At 40.9% G+C, this 16894-nt stretch overlaps 1 protein-coding gene across 10 annotated transcripts in view; it reads right to left on the bottom strand.

The window, feature by feature from the left end:
• Window positions 1-3639: 3639 nt before the first annotated feature.
• Window positions 3640-16894, bottom strand: part of klc1b (kinesin light chain 1b) — a 57374-nt gene continuing 44119 nt past the window's right edge. For 7 of the 10 annotated variants that reach the window (XM_029753368.1, XM_029753373.1, XM_029753371.1 and 4 more), the window contains 3 exons: window positions 7644-7774; window positions 6540-6600; window positions 3640-5756 (listed from right to left, as the gene is read on the bottom strand). In XM_029753368.1, the coding sequence (XP_029609228.1) occupies window positions 5682-5756; window positions 6540-6600; window positions 7644-7774 (267 nt within the window). In that variant the 3' untranslated portion in view covers window positions 3640-5681. Of the gene's footprint in view, window positions 5757-6539; window positions 6601-7643; window positions 7775-8478; window positions 10601-16894 lie in introns of those variants that run through there. The other 3 variants (XM_029753375.1, XM_029753376.1, XM_029753377.1) reach the window with 1 other exon arrangement.

Here is a 16894-nt window from a genome sequence, read left to right as displayed (position 1 = left end):
GGTTTCAATGCTGGAATTTCTCTCTCTCTCTCTCTCTCTCTCGATATAGATATATAGATAGATATATAGATATATAGATAGATATATCTATATATAGATAGATATATATAGATAGATAGATATATCTATATATAGATAGATATATATAGATATATAGATAGATATAGATAGATAGATATATATATATATATATATAGATAGATATATAGATATATATAGATAGATATATAGATATATATAGATGATATATATAGATATATATATATAGATATATATATAGATATATATATAGATATATAGATATATATAGATATATATGATATAGATATATAGATATATATAGATATATATGATATAGATATACAAAAGTATGTGTACACCCCTTCCAATTAGTAGATTTGGCTATTTCAGCCACACCCATTGCTGACAGGAGGCTAAACCCTTCCCTAACCCAGACGATGCTGGGCCAATTGTGCGCCGCCCCATGGGTCTCCCGGTCGAGGCCGGCTGCGACAGAGCCTGGACTCGAACACAGAATCTCTAGTGGCACAGATAGTACTGCGATGCAGTGCATTAGACCACTGCGCCACTCGGGAGGCCAAGCCCACTACTGTTGTGTCGTCTGCAAACTTGATGATTGAGTTAGAGGCATGCATGGCCACGCAGTCATGGGTGAACAGGGAGTACATGAGGAGGCTGAGCATGCACCCTTGTTTCCTACCTTCACCACCTGGGGGTGGCCCGTCAGAAAGTCCAGGACCCAATTGCACAGGGCGGGGTTTAGACCCAGGGCCTCAAGCTTAGTGATGAGCTTGGAGTGTACTATGGTGTTGAATGCTGAGCTGTAGTCGATGAACAGCATTCTTACCTAGGTATTCCTCTTGTCCAGATGGGATAAGGCAGTGTGATGGCGATTGCATCGTCTGTGGACCTATTGGGGCAGTATGGAAATTAAGGTGGGTCTAGGGTGGCAGGTAAATTGGAGGTGAAATGATCCTTGACTAGTCTCTCAAAGCACTTCATGATGACAGAAGTGAGTGTTACGGGGCGATAGTCATTTAGTTCAGTTATCTTTGCCTTCTTGGGTACAGGAACAATGGTGGCCATCTTGAAGCATGTGAGGACAGCAGACTGGGATATGGAGAGATTGAATATGTCCGTAAACACACCAGCCAGCTGGTCTGCGCATGCTCTGAGGACGCAGCTAGGGATGACGTCTGGGCCGGCAGCCTTGTGAGGGTTAACACATTTAAATGTTTTACTCACGTTGGCCCACGGAGGAGGAGGTGGGGGGGGGCGCAGTCCTTGGTAGCGGGCCACGTCTGTGGCACTGTATTATCCTCAAAGCGGGCAGAGAAGGTATTTTGTTTTTCTGGAAGCAAGACGTCGGTGTCCGTGACATGGCTGGTTTTCTTTTTGTAGTCCGTAATTGCCTGTAGACCCTGCCACATACGTCTCGTGCCTGAGCCGTTGAATCACGACTCCACTTTGTCCCTATACCGACATTTCGCTTGTTTGATTGCCTTGCAGAGGGAATAACTACACTGTTTATATTCTGCAATATTCCCAGTCATCTTTTCATTGTTAAATGCAGTGGTTTGCACTTTTCAGTTTTGCACGAATGCCGCCATCTATCCACGGTTTCTGGTTAGAGTAGGTTTTAATAGTCACAGTGGATACAACATCTACAATACACTTCCTTATAAACTCACCGAATCAGCATATAAATCAATGTTATTCTCTCAGGCTGTCCGAAACATTTCCCAGTCCGCGTGATCAAAACAATCTTAAAGTATGGATTCCGATTGGTCAGACCAGCTTTGAATAGTTCTAGTCACGGATACATCCTGTTTGAGTTTCTGCCTATAGGACGGTAGGAGCAAAATGGAGTCGTGGTCGGATTTGCCGAAGGGTGGGCAGAGGAGGGCCTTGTATGCATCGCAGAAGTTACAGTAGCAGTGATCCAGTGTATTGCCTGCACGAGTGCTATAATCAATATGCTGATAGAATTTAGGTAGCCTTGTTCTCAAATTTGCTTTGTTAAAATCCCCAGCTACAATAAATGCAGCATCAGGATATATGGTTTCCAGTTTGCATCGAGTCCAGTGTAATTCCTTGAGGGCCGTTGTGGTATCGGCTTGAGGACGGATATACGCGGCTGTGAAAATAACCCAACGAGAATTCTCTTGGGAGATAATATGGTCCTCATTTGATTGTAAGGAATTCTAGCTCAGGTGAACAAAAGGACTTGAGTTCCTGTATGTTGTTACGATTACACCATGAGTTGTTAATTATGAAGCATACACCCCCGCCCTTCTTCCCAGAGATGTTTATTTCTGTTGGCGCGACGCATAATGAATCCCGGTGGCTGTACCGACTCCGACAACATATCCCAAGAGCCATGTTTCTGTGAAACATAGAATGTTACAATCCCAGATGTCCCTCTGGAAAGCAACCCTTGCCCTAATTTTGTCTACCTTGTTATCTAGAGAGTGGACTTTGGCGAGTAATATACTCGGAAGCGGTGGGTGGTGTGCACGCCTTCTAAGTCTGACCAGGAGGCCGCCCCATCTACCTCTTCTGCAGCGACGTTGTTTTGGCTCGGCCTCTGGAATCAGACCCAATGTCCTGGGTGGTGGTGCGAACAAAGGATCCGCTTCGGGAAAGTCGTATTCCTGGTAGTAATGTTGGTAAATTGACGTCGCTCTGATATCCAATAGTTCTTCCCGACTGTATTGATAACACTTAAGATTTTCTGGGCTAACAATGTAAGAAATAATACATTAAACAAAGTACTGCATAGTTTCCTAAGGACTAGAAGCGAGGCGACCATCTCTGTCAGCGCCATCTTGCTCACTAATACCTTCGTGTTTCAAGCAGACCACCATAGTGAGAACATTGCCAACATTTATTTTTTATTTTGATACGTTCTTCTGTCCTGCACCTGATAAGTTGGATGTGCATATTTGTCTTATTTTTTTCAATCAAAGGATCTGAACATAAGACATTGCAAGTGTTATCAGTTTTGAACTAAGAGTTTTGAAAATATAAAGTACTGTACCACTTGCATCTGGAAAATGTACCAAAGTGATAAAAAAACGTATATTCTAGGGCATCTTTTTAACCCAGTAGGCCTACACCACCTGACTCCAAGGGTGAATTGTAAAACGTAGTCAATTACAAAAGTATGTAGCTGACAGACAGTGATTTGATTATCTAATTATATTAGAGATGAGCTGCTGGGTGTGAAAAAAATTATATAGTTCAATCCCATCAGATTAAATCAACATTTCTTTGTCACATGCTTCGTAAACAACAGGTGTAGACTAACAGTGAAACGCTTACGTCCTTACAGACAATGCAGAGAGAAAAAGAGAAATAATAGAAAAATAACTATTGGAATAAATACACAATGAGTAACAATAACATGCTCTTGCTGTTATATTACATTGTAGATACACAGGGTACCAGGTGAGCCACCATCGTGTTAACGGTTATCCCGAGTTGAACACAGAATTAACCAAACTTAGCTCACTAAGTCCTCTATCCAGCTTCATAATACACCCCTCAGGTGTCTGCCAGTCGAATACCTCATTTTCTAAAATTTAATATAACAGAGAGCACGAGAGTTAGGCACAATGGGCAGGGGGACACATTTTTATTGGTAGACAGAAAAGCAGAACCGACAGTGGAAAAGACAGATGTACAGATGACATATCCAGTATAACATGTAAGAACCAAAATAGATACAAGACAGACAGAACCTTACTAGAGCAGATGCAATGCAGCATATTGTTCAGCTGGACCTGAATGGCTTTTAATTACAAAATATGAATTGTTTAAATATGGAGAGTAGATAGAAGCCTTATCACTTTACATCTCACAAACCCTGATTATGAAAAGTGTGGACAGATATCTGTCAAACTACTATGCAGATACCCAATATGTACCAGTGTTAAAAGGACAAAAACAAAGTGTTGAACAAGGTCGTATTCATTAGGGCACACTGTTTCAAAACGTTAAGACTTTGTGTAACGTCAAACGAAAAAGTGTTTTCTTTTGTACATTTTCAGATAAAACAGTCAAACAGGGAGGTACTCTTTCATTTTGTGCCTAGTGAATATGACCAAACACACAAGCCAAGCAACTCCTTTACAATCACATAACATGCCAATTATGTTCAATGATGATTTTCTTTACATTACAGTTGATCAGTTGGTCCCATGTGGCTCAGTTGGTAGAGTGTGGCACTTCCAACACCAGGGTTGTGGGTGAAATTCCCATGGGGGCCCAGTACAAACAAAATATGAAAATGTTGCACTCACTACTGTATGTCGCTCTGGATAAGAGCGTCTGCTAAATGAGTAAAATGTAAATCAAAAGATAGGGACCCATCCAAGAGTTGTGCAAAATTCTCACTCCAAAAAATAATCACATATAAACATTTAGAAATATATCATACTAAGCAACTCCTATTTAAACCATAATATTAAGAGAGTGCCTGCTGGTGGTGATCATAACATCAGACAGTAAATTCAATGACCTCATTCTGGGTGGAGCCATCCTGTGAATTCAATGACTTTTCAAGCATCTTACTTCAGAACACCCATGGCACCAGCGGGTGGCAGCAATGTGCTTAACATCAGCCCTGTTATCTATGGTTACTTCCCAAATGGCACCCTATTCTCTATTTAGTATGCTACTTTTGACCAAGGCCCATAGGAGGGACCTGGGCAAAAGTAGAGCACTATGTAGGGAATAGGATGCCATTTAGGACACCCACCTATACTAGTCACACAGTATTTCATTTTATTCTCCCTATTATCCAAAGCTTTCTCCCAACACCCTGTCTCCCTAGCAATCTCAATAGGCAACTAAAGGGTTAATAAATCTTAACGTTATGTAAATCCTGCCAGAATGACAGCAAACCAATTTCCTACCAACATGTAGTGAGCTCTATCTAGGGGGGGAAAAAAATCTTATTTTGTTTTACAAGGTAAAAATACAAAACAATTTGCAATGTTAAAACAAGGAATAGCGGCACAGGAATACTAAATCAACTGTAGGATTCATCACAATTAAACAAAATGTTACAGTATTTTACAGGGATGTATAACACATCGCAATTACAGAAAAGCACAGCAATGGCAACAAAGATTCCAGATGTAACTAAACCGTGTACACACACACACACACACACCTATAGTTATTTACTAAGGATATACAGGAAACATTTCACAAGAGGTGTGTTTCTTGCTGGGTAGTTTCCCAGTCTGATCCCAATAGCCTATAGGGACACACGCCTGTTTCAGGAAATGCCCTGTTTTTAATGTGTCCCATAGCCAACATGCCCTGTATACCTCTAGCCCAGAAAACATTCCCTCACCAGTGGAGGGTGTGGCAGGGGGGTCTTTGGGAGAAGGTCCTGATTACTGAGAGGGAGAAGCGGGCATGCCTTTGGGACCAGAGTATCTGAAAGAAACAGGCATCTTTGGGTTCAAGGCTCAGAAGACTTTAGCAACATGGATGTGTCTTTAGGGCAGTGGTTATGGTAGCCGAGATCGAGGTGGGCTTCTGGCTCTGGGAGCTGACTTGGCATAGTAGCTAGATGTTTCTTTGGGGCAGTGGTTAGTATGGTGGGCTGAGACAGGAGTAACGTGTGCTAGTATGTGGCTCATTTCTCAGTTTCCGCTGTACAGATCTACAGTGCTGGAGCTCAGGCCACGGCTCTCCTTTAGCCTGCTAATGCCTGAACCCTGAGAAAGAAAGAGAGAGAGGGGGGCATCAATATATGCATCATAATTAAAGGAAAGAAGCTACCACACAAATAAAATATCATTTTATTTATCACATGCGCCGAATACAACTGGTGTAGACTTTACAATGAAATGCTTGTTTACGAACCTTTCCCAACAATACAGAGTTTTAAAATGAATGATAAAAAATTAAATAGTAACTAACATAAGAGGTATAAATTAAAATACACAAGAATGGAGCTATATACAGGGAGTACCAGTACCAGATTAATGTACAGAGGTACGAGGTAGATAGTGTATGTACATGAAGGCAGGGTAAAGTGACTAGGCATCTGGATAGATAAGAGTAAATGAACAGAGTAGCAGCAGCAAATGATGAGTGTAAAAGTGTGTGTGCGCAAATGTATTGCATATGTATGTTTGTTTGTGTTGTGTCTGTATGTGTTGTGTCTGTATGCATGTTTGTGCGTATGTGTTGTTTGAAAGTGTGAGGGATTTGTGTGTGTGTGTACACAGATAGTTCGGGTACCATTGGTTGACTATTTAGCAGTCTGGCTATTTAGCGGTCTTATGGCTTGAGGGTAGAAGCTGTCTCGGAGCCTGTTGGTCCGAGAGACGATGCTCCGGTACCATTTGCAGGACAGCGAAGTATACAAAGAATCACTTTTATTACTAACATCTCAGCCTCACTGCTTTCATACCTTAATATATGCATATTACTGTAGCAGTCATATGGCTCCCTCATTTCTACATCCCACGGAGCTACTAGACAGGGTCTCTTACCTGGAAGCCATCTAGTTCGCTGGCCTTGTTCAAGTAGTTCAGGGAGGCAGCTCTCTTCATGCTGTTGGAACACCCCCCAAAAAGTAATTTTTATATTTTAAATGTAACATTTATTTAACTAGGCAAGTCAGTTAAGAACAAATACTTATTTACAATGACGACCTACCGGGGAACAGTGGGTTGGTTAACTGCCTTGTTCAGGGGCAGAACGACAGATTTTCTCAAGCCAGACTTTTGCTAGGACTGTCTGGGAGTGGTCTAAGTGATGGACAAGCCTAGTGGGAGGGATATTTAACCTGAAAACTAGCGGTTATTGGCAGAGGATTGAAACTCTTATTGGTCTATTAACTTATACCGCCTGGTGACGTCGCCTGGCAAACCAAAACTCCTTGCCACTAAAACAGGCAGAAAATGCAGGTGGTCTTTTCAAACAGCGCTTACACTAAAAGGACATTATCATTGTCACAGTATTATTCCAACACAGAAAAATCATGTTTTTTGACTACACTGGGCCTTTAAGAACACCAGACCTGGGTTCAAATACATGCATGTTTAAGTAATTGTATTTTAAATACTTGTGTATTTTTGTTTTTTCAAATAATGTGGCTGAATCAACTATTTCTATTTGAAGTATTTCAAATTATTTTCTAATAAGTTCCCATAAATAGCCTACTATTAGAAACTACTTTGAAATACTTGTTTCCAAATACATTAATTAAATACCCCTAGGACAAAAAAGACCTGGGTTCAAATGCATGGAATATTTGTGTATTTCCAAATACATTCAACTACTTGTACTTAAAAAAAAGTATAAATATCCAAATGTATGTGAAATTGAAATAGTATTTCTGAAGGAAATGTGATCTGAGCAGGTGCCTGCTAGTCTTTTAGATATCAGATTATGATACATCTAACCCAGCTTTAGTCATGTTAATGTGAAAAGAATGTTTCAGCTTTGCCAAGCATCTTGACAGTTTTTGCCCATGACTTTCACCGAGTTCTTTTCATTAGGCACCAAGCAGATGAAGTTGGACTATGTCCATTGCAAAATGTTTTCTGTTGTGTGCCCTAAAGAACATGACTCAGTGATGGTGTTGTTCTTACTTGGTGCTGGTTCTGGTTGGTTCTGGAGGTCCATTGCCCTGTAGTTTTTTCACTAGTAGCTCGCTGCTTCTACGCAGGACGTCCCTTAGCTTCCCTAGGGAACCACTGCGCTGTAGCGCCCCACTACCATCCTGTAGATACACCCACACATCAATGACCCTACACATATACAATCAAACCAGTCAGTAAATCAAACATATCAGTAAAGACAACCACACATCAGGGACTCTATATACATATTAAAATTACACAATCAGCGCAAATCAGTAGACCTGCAGAAAACCACAGCTCATTAAGCTAGCAGGCACTTTCACAATAAAAAGAGACTGCAGCGCAATCCACACACTCCACATTGATTAAATAGACGTGGCATTACTGGGTTATCAGTTATTTTGTGTTAATTTCAAAGTCAGATTGAAGTTGACATGAATATGCTTGTGGCATAGGCAGATACCAATTAGTATTGCCTGTAGGCAGGGGATCCTTTTTTTTAACGTGGCCATCTTTATGGAATAGAGGTAAAAGGTACACAAGTGGTGTATGAATGTTTGGAATTTCACTAAAGAAGTGGTCTACAGTGGGCTCCATCTGTCAATCCATGCATCACTTTCATCCAGACGTGTCTGGCCTACATAAATAGGTCCCTCTGGATCCAAACCAGACTTTCACAAGACTTTGTAGCATCTTTTGAACTGGACACTTTTCACAGCACTTCGATATAAAGTGATTTTCATAGCATTTTCGCTAACCCTAACCCCAGTCTCGTAACCTGCTACGTTAATTCTACTAACCTGCTGCGTAAATGTTCATGATCAGGAAGATGTGCAGAGAGAAATGACACCTCACAAATTAAAAACTTTATTTGGGAATACCAACAAGCATTGATGCAACAATCATCACAATGCAAGAAGAAATGGTAAATATTATGCAGTCCTACATTCTAAGATGGTGCTTATAGAGCTTGCCATGGAGTTTACTTCTGCCCTAGGAAACAGAAGTTCACTATATAACATCAATTACAGACAACTTTAATAATTAATCAGCATTCCACTATAACAACAATATTGTCAGAATTACATGAACATTGTCGTTTCTCTCCCTCTTTTTCAGTGTTGCTTGCATTCTTAAAAGTATGCTAGATGGTTAGGAATGGCAAAGGACATTTCAAAAGCCTGTGTGATGAGTGCCTTATCAAATCCATAAATATCATTACTACATTTACGCATAATATGGAAATTATATTACATTCAGTTAGTTAAACACTTAAGATAATGATCTTAAACCAGCACTGACTATGGGTTTTGCAGTTCAAAAAGAAGTCTAGTCAAAATGGACAATGTTCACCTGTAATGAACTGTGTGATGTAAGGGGTAGGGAAGGCAACATATTAAAACACACAAATACACACATGCATATGTTTCCTCAAATGGCAACACTAATATGTCCTATAATCTCAACACCAACATATTCAAAGGCAATATAAAGCAGGCAATGAAGAGCCCACATGGTCACCAACTTGCCCTTGGTCTCAGAGGTTAGAAAATCTAATTTGAAGGCAACAGATGTGCTGTTGCTTCGACAGGGATGTTTTGGTAACGTTACATGTTAACCACATAATGTGCCACTATTCCCTTTTTAAATGTAACCTATGCACAGTAAACAATAGGCCTACAGTATGTAAAATGCTATGCATCAAAGAAGGGAGAGCAGTCTAGCCAAGAAGAACTCAGGCTCTAGGGAAATTGTGAAGGTGACAATGACAGTTTGCTTATAAAGCTGCTGTATTACACAGGCTGAAAATGCTGCAGTGTGTTTTAGTCGATCAAGACAAACAGGCAGCGGTTATTATAAGACCACATATTGGTAGTATAGTAGGTTGACATACCGCCTTCTTCGGCAGTCAATACACAGCAAGCATAATAAAAGTTGTAAATAAGAAGAAAAACACACTAAATTAAAAACGAATAGGAAAAAAATATATAAAATGAGGATAAGTTTGAAACCCCAACATCAACCACTTTTGTCAAAGTTAGCCAACCTAATATACCAAAGTCATAAGCATTTGTTACAATACAGTACCTTTTTAAAACTGCTCAGGCATATGGTTACACTTCAAAATGATGAAATTAACTTTAAGGAAGCAAATTAATATTTTAAGATACAGGCACCAAGTTTGTCAACTGCAGACCCCAAGCCATTTTGTATTTGATCACAGACTATTTTCACCTGCCAGCTGCTAACAGTCCTGGGAGTGTGCTTGTACGCTCTAGAAGGCAAAGCCACTCCAACACAAATACAGACTGAGGCCAATGCAAAGCAACAGTGAAGTCCTGAAGGGAGATGTGAGATGCAGACAGCCAAACCACAGCTATGTTGTGAAGGCAAAAGGACATGTGTTGTCATGGTAACAGACTGGCGTTTTGGGCAGATGTTAAGGGCTGTGGGAGCAGTTGCAGGTTATTGTCCAAAACCACTCTGGCATTTCTGCTTTGCTCTGTGTTCCCAACGGGCCACCATATTTCCAAACACTTACCCCTTCTATCATGCCATTATTAAATACAGTTGAATATTACAGATGCATGTTAGAAGACTGAGGTGGAGAGAGAGAGTTGGTGAGTTTTAGAGGAGAATGTGATAGGCATGACTTCATGTTATGGGAAGAGGGAGAGAAAATTCTGACGAAGGAGCAAGACCGGGTTAGTGAAAGAAAAGGGTGAAAAGAGAAAGAGGGATCAGAGGGAAGAGGAAACCAAACATCCCAATGGTTGTCAGTACAGGGACAGAGGTGACAACAGGGAGCAGTCTCGCCGAGGACACCAGGAATGGTAGAGGAGGAGCTTTTCATTTGGTGGTAGGAGAGAAGAGAAGGCCAAAGGGAATCGACAAAAACATCCTTTACTATTTTGGTTGGGGAAGAGGAGAGAAGGATGGAGGAATAATCTTGATGTGGCTTAGGCCTGAAGGAAAGAGGAAAAACACATGATTAAAACGCTCTGGGGTGGGGGCATCTTAATTATCCTATTGAGAAAAGACGTGATCTTGGCCAAATCTGCACTGCAGTATGATCTACTCTTGATTTAAAATATAATCCATCTTAATTTGCATGGTATAAATGTTTAACTAGAAAGGAAGCATGCTTATGATGTGGCTCTGCCTTCCTATTCAAAGCTCAGAAATAATGTGTAGGCCTATGCGTTTATCGATTTACTTTTACAGCTTCACCATAAAATAGCAAATTAATGACTGGCAATCAAATAAATTCAAGTAGCCTTTCCTAACACATGAAATTCATCCACTGACCTAAATAGCCTGCAGCATCACAGCTGTTATTGTTTGATGAATGAATATACAGTGGCCAGTTTCTGGATGGTGCTACAGCCTCCCTCCACCTACAGTGCTGGTCAGGGATGTTACTATTGTGTCTGTGTGCAGTCAGTCACTGTGACTCAGCTGTTTGCTGTACCGTCTCTGTGGGCAGACAGGCAAGGGCTGACTTGGCACACTGAGCCCAGCCAGTGACTGTGCACTGCAGACTGAAGGGCATGTGCAAGCATCAGCACTTCAGCAGCAGTCATCGAACTAAGAAATTGAGAGGCTGGGTAAAAAGAGAGGTGTCTGTACTGACGATGGCTAATACACCTGAAAATCTATCCATCTCTCTATACATATGATATACTGCTGTGAAGAAACTAACAGTGGCACAAGAGATGAATATGTATAGGCCTGATCATATGAATGCAGGACAGCTAATTGTTATGAACATGTCTTAAAAAATTGTAATGAATAAACATTTTGGTTATAGATATGTTAGATAACATAAGGTAGTCTATATTAAGTGATAACAGCCCAAATTGTAACCCCCACCCCCTACTGGGCTACATTATAATACATGAGATACAATAGCTCTGATATTCTAGTCTGTTTTCTGACATAATGACCCCGCCCCAACCCCCCCAGCTTTGGTCCAACCTTAGTAGAATGCCGGAATCAAGAGGAAGAGTACAATCCACTGAATGAAGGAGGAACATTTGATGGACAGGCTGATTGGTTGCCATGGCAAGGGTAATCATCAAAAGGGTAGGTTAATAGTTGCACAAACAGAAAGATAAGGGAACTTGAAGAGGATGACATGCATAGACGATGCAAAAAAGGCACCTACATCACAAGCACAGTACACACACACACATTCAAGTCATGCATTTTTAAACAGGCACACATACTGAGACAAGTTATTCATAACTACAGGATACGACCACAACACAACACCTGCTTCCATGCTGCACAGAAAATCCCCACTACCCTCCGTGTACCGCTCTCGAACACTTGTTCAACACAGTGAGAAAGGAGTAAGGATGTAAGAGGGAAGGGACCTTGCGCCAACAATGCTGTTTTCAGCATACTTGTATTTTTTCATAACTGATAATGCAGTAAATAGGCTATTCAATATACACCGAGTATACCAACCATTAAGAACACATTCCTAACATTGAGTTGCACCCCCCCTTCTTTGGCCCTTAGAACAGCATCAATTCGTCTGGGCATGGACTCTACAAGGTGTCGAAAGCATTCCACAGGAATGCTGGCCCATGTTGACTCCAATGCTTCACACAGTTGTATCAAGTTGGCTGGATGTCCTTTGGGTGGTGGACCAGTCTTGATACACGTGAAACTGTTGAGCGTGAAAAACCCAGCAGCGTTGCAGTTCTTGACACAAACCGGTGCGCCTGGCACCTACTACCATACCCCATTCAAAAGGCACTTTTGTCTTGCCCATTCACCCTCTGAATGGCACACATACACAATCTGTCAATTGTCTCAAGGCTTAAAAGTCCTTCCCTTTATCTACACTGATTGAAGTGGATTTAACAAGTGACATCAATAAGGGATCATAGACATACCAGGTGAAAACTACGTCATGGAACGAGGTGTCCCTAATGTTTTGTATACTCTGAGTCACACACTGGCCTTTAAACTGCACAAAGGAGTCAGAATCCAGAAGACAAGTTCACGTTTCAACAAACCAACTGTATTGCACTTTGAACGATTCAAAGTGAAAGACGTCTGATCTATTGACCCAAGAGGAGCCAAGAAAAGTTTTCTAATGGAAAAAGACACATCAGCTTATAAATCAATGTAGGTGATGAACTGTTAGTAAGTACCACACTAGAATTATACATGGGAAGTGATGAGCATCCCATACTCAAAATGAGTTAAGAAAACAGCATAATTATGCTTAGAAGGAACCTTTTATTGTAAAATTTGACATGTTCTTACAGTTGTACATGTATGAAATATTGATTGATTCTCTACTCATTCTTTCATTGCAATGGATGGATGGATGGACGGAGAAACATGTTCTCGAATCTGAAGAGTTTCCCCCTTGATTGCCATGATATTATTTCAACAGCTATGGCCATCACAACGATGATAAACGCGAGCATTCGCCAAACAAGATTTACCTTGAGGAGACCGGCACAAACCTCAATAAATGTATGGGCTGCTGTGAACCTCATTGGACAATTTAATACAATGTGATATATCAAAAATCAATTTGTAGCAATCTCATTGGCAGAACTCAAGTGGATGAGTGAGCTTTGTAATCTTCTTACAAGATCATAAATTACACCCATGTGAAAGGTCTGATGATATGGTACTAGGTCCACACAATTCCTGTAGGAGACTGAATTTTGGCTAATGGAAAATATATATTTTTAAACCCTCTGCATATCCGAATAATTGAGTTCAGACTGTGATAGCAAGCATCATATTTGTTCAGCCATCATACACGATTCAACAAATATATACTCTACCCTTCTTTAAAAGATCAATTCCAGATCTGAAAATAATTACATGAACATATGCAGAAAATAACGGAAAGGATTATGATGACATGAATCAGCCGCAGCACAGCAGGTGGTTAATGGGTAATGTAGTGCAGTTCAAACCAACGGAACACAACACGTTAAACATTGCTGGCCTGTGTTAAAAAGGTGAGCCTCGCAGGCTAGCAGTTGTGAAACATGCACGTTTGGAGTGGGAGGGGTGCAGTGAGGAGTGGCTGGGTGTGCTAGTGAAAGAAGGAGGCACAGACTCAGACTGGGGATCTCAGGGCAGTACCAGAAAAGGGCATCCCAAATGGCACCCTACAGTGTTTCCCCTATACTCATTTGCTAGCGGCGAGCAGCCGCTGCTAAATCATATATATAAAACTGGTCATGTATACATACACAGTATCAGTCAAAAGATTGGACACCTACTCATTCAAGAGTTTCTTTATTTTTACTATTTTCTACATTGTAGAATAATAGTGAAGACATCAAAACCATGAAATAGCATGTTTTCGCTTTGCCATTATGGGGTATTGTGTAGATTGCAATGGATTTTATTTATTTAATCCATTTCAGAATAAGGCTGTATGTAAAGTAACAAAATGTGGAAAAGTCAAAGACTATTTATATATTTTTAAGGATGGTAAAACGTTTTCAGTGTAAACTTAAACGAAAACCAGATGAACTACATAGAAAAGATAATGGAGCTATATATTTTTAAATAAGATCATGTTTGAGAACTAATAATCACCAAAATAAAAACTAGACAGTCATAGCATGGGTCCCCCATTTTGAAATTGTACAGTGGCAAGAAAAAGTATGTGAACCCTTTGGAATTACCTGGATTTCTGCTTAAATTGGTCATAAAATTGATCTGATCTTCATTTAAGTCACAACAATAGACAAACACAGTCTGCTTAAACGAATAACACAATTATGTTTTCATGTCTTTATTGAATACTCCATGTAAACATTCAGTGTAGGGTGGAAAAAGTATGCGAACCCTTGGATTTACTAACTGGTTGACCCTCCTTTGAAAGCAATAACCACCAAGCAAACATATTCTGTAGTTGCGGATCAGACCTGCACAATGGTCAGGAGGAATTTTGGATCATTCCTCTTTACATAACTGTTTCAGCTCAGCAATATTCTTGTGATGTCTGGTGTGAACCGCTCTCTTGAGATCATGCCACTGCATCTCAAATCGGGTTGAGGTCCAAAAGGCGTATTTTCTTCTGTTGAAGCCATTCTGTTGTTGATTTACTTCTGTGTTTTGGGTCGTTGTCCTGTTGCATCACCCAACTTCTGCTGACCTTCAATTGGCAGACAGCCTAACATTCTCCTGCAAAAAGTCATGAGAAACTTGAGAATTCATTTTTCTGTCAATGATTGCAGCTGTCCAGGCCCTTAGGTAGCAAAGCTGACTCAAACAATGATGCTCCCTCCACCATACTTTACAGTTGGGATGAGGTTTTGATGTGTGCTGTGCCTTTTTTTCTCCACACATAGTGTTGTGTGTTCCATCCAAACAACTCAACTTTAGTTTAGTTTAATCTATCCATTGAATATTTTGCCAGTAGCGCTGTGGAACATCCAGGTGCACTTTTGCAAACTTCAACTTTTGGACAGCAGTGGCTTCTTCCGTGGTGTCCTCCCATGAACACCATTCTTGTTTAGTGTTTTACGTATCCTATACTCGTCAACAGAGATGTTAGCATGTTCCAGAGATTTGTAAGTCTTTAGCCGACACTCTAGGATTCTTCTTAACCTCATTTAGCATTCTGTACTGTGCTCTTGCAGTCATTTTTGCAGGACAGCCAGTCCTAGGGAGAGTAGCAACAGTGCTGAACTTTCTCCATTTATATACAATTTGTCTTACCGGTGACTGATGAACATCAAGGCTTTTCAAGATACTTTTGTAACCCTTTCCAGCTTTATGCAAGTCAACAATTCTTAATCTGAGGTCTTCTGAGATCTTTGTTTGAGGCATGGTTCACATCAGGCAATGCTTATAGTGAATAGCAAAATCAAATTTTGTGAGTGTTTTGTATAGGGCAGGGCAACTCTAACCAACATCTCCAATCTGATCTCATTGATTGGACTCCAGGTTAGCTGACTCCAATTAGCTTTTGGAGAAGTCATTAGCCTAGGGGTTCACATACTTTTCCCAACCTACACTGTGAAATGTTTAAAATTATAGACAAGAAAAATACAATAATTTATGTGTTATTAGTTTAAGCACACTGTGTTTGTCCATTGTTGTGACTTAGATGAAGTTCAGATCAAACTGTATGACCAATTTATGCAGAAATCCAGGTAATTCCAAAGGGTTCACATACTTTTTCTTGCCACTATGTTTGAGTCACTCAGATAGCGTAAGAACATGTCTTAAACCATAGCAAAATGTGTATAATTGCAGGGAATTAGCTTTAAAACTGCACATTCTCTCTGAGCAGTCAGCCCTATGACGAAATGTGTATAATAACAGGAAACTAGCTTTAAAACAAAACATTTCTCTCCGACCCATGGCCAAGAGGGCGGCCTCTAAACATGTTTGGGAGACAATGCCATTGGCCACGCCCACTAACATGCCCCCCCTCCTCCCCTACGCTAACGATGTCGCAGTGCCTATTTTGGACGCAGCCTAGCAGTAAACTCTCCCTATTAGTCCCTATCGGCAGAATCCCCTTCTCACTATCCCACACTGGCTTAGTCATGGCCCATCGGCAGCAGATCTGTAGCCTGACTTGCCTGCGCAGTAATAGCCCATTAAGTGCAGTAAGTGAGAAGGGGATTAAAGCACACGCCAGAATTGGAAGTCCAGATGTCCAAACAGGGACAAGCAGCCAGCATCTAACAGAGGCATTTCACTGCCAGGCTCAATTGGTTTGGATCCTAACCAGGTTTGGGCCCTTCCAGGGTTGGGGTCAATGCCATTTAAATCCATTCAACTTTCTGAATTGAGTGCATTGAAATGGAACTTCCCCAAACAAGGATGAGTGAAAGGAAAGGGGGATAACCTAGTCAGTTGGTCGACTGAATGCATTCAACTGAAATGTGTCTTCCACGTTTAACCCAACCCCTCTGAATCAGAGAGGTGTGGGGGACTGCCTTAAATCGACATCCACGTCATCGGCGTCCGGGGAACAGTGAGGGCCCTGGCAGAGTGGTGCCAGGAAAATAACCTCTCCCTCAATGTCGACAAAATGAAGGAGCTGATCGTGGACTTCAGGAAAGAGCAGAGGGAGCACACCCCATCCACATTGACAGGAGAAGGTGGAAAGCTTCAAATTCCTCGGCGTACACGTCACTGACAATCTGAAATGGTCCACCCACATAGACAGTGTGGTGAAGAAGGCGCAAGAGCCTCTTCAACCTCAGGAGGCTGAAGAAATTAGGCGTGGCCCCTAAGAAACTTTTACA

Source organism: Salmo trutta, chromosome 5 (assembly GCF_901001165.1).
Source record: "Salmo trutta chromosome 5, fSalTru1.1, whole genome shotgun sequence".
Classification (NCBI taxonomy): Eukaryota; Metazoa; Chordata; class Actinopteri; order Salmoniformes; family Salmonidae; genus Salmo; species Salmo trutta.
Note: the sequence above shows the minus strand (reverse complement) of the source record. Positions and strands in the feature narration are given on the sequence as shown.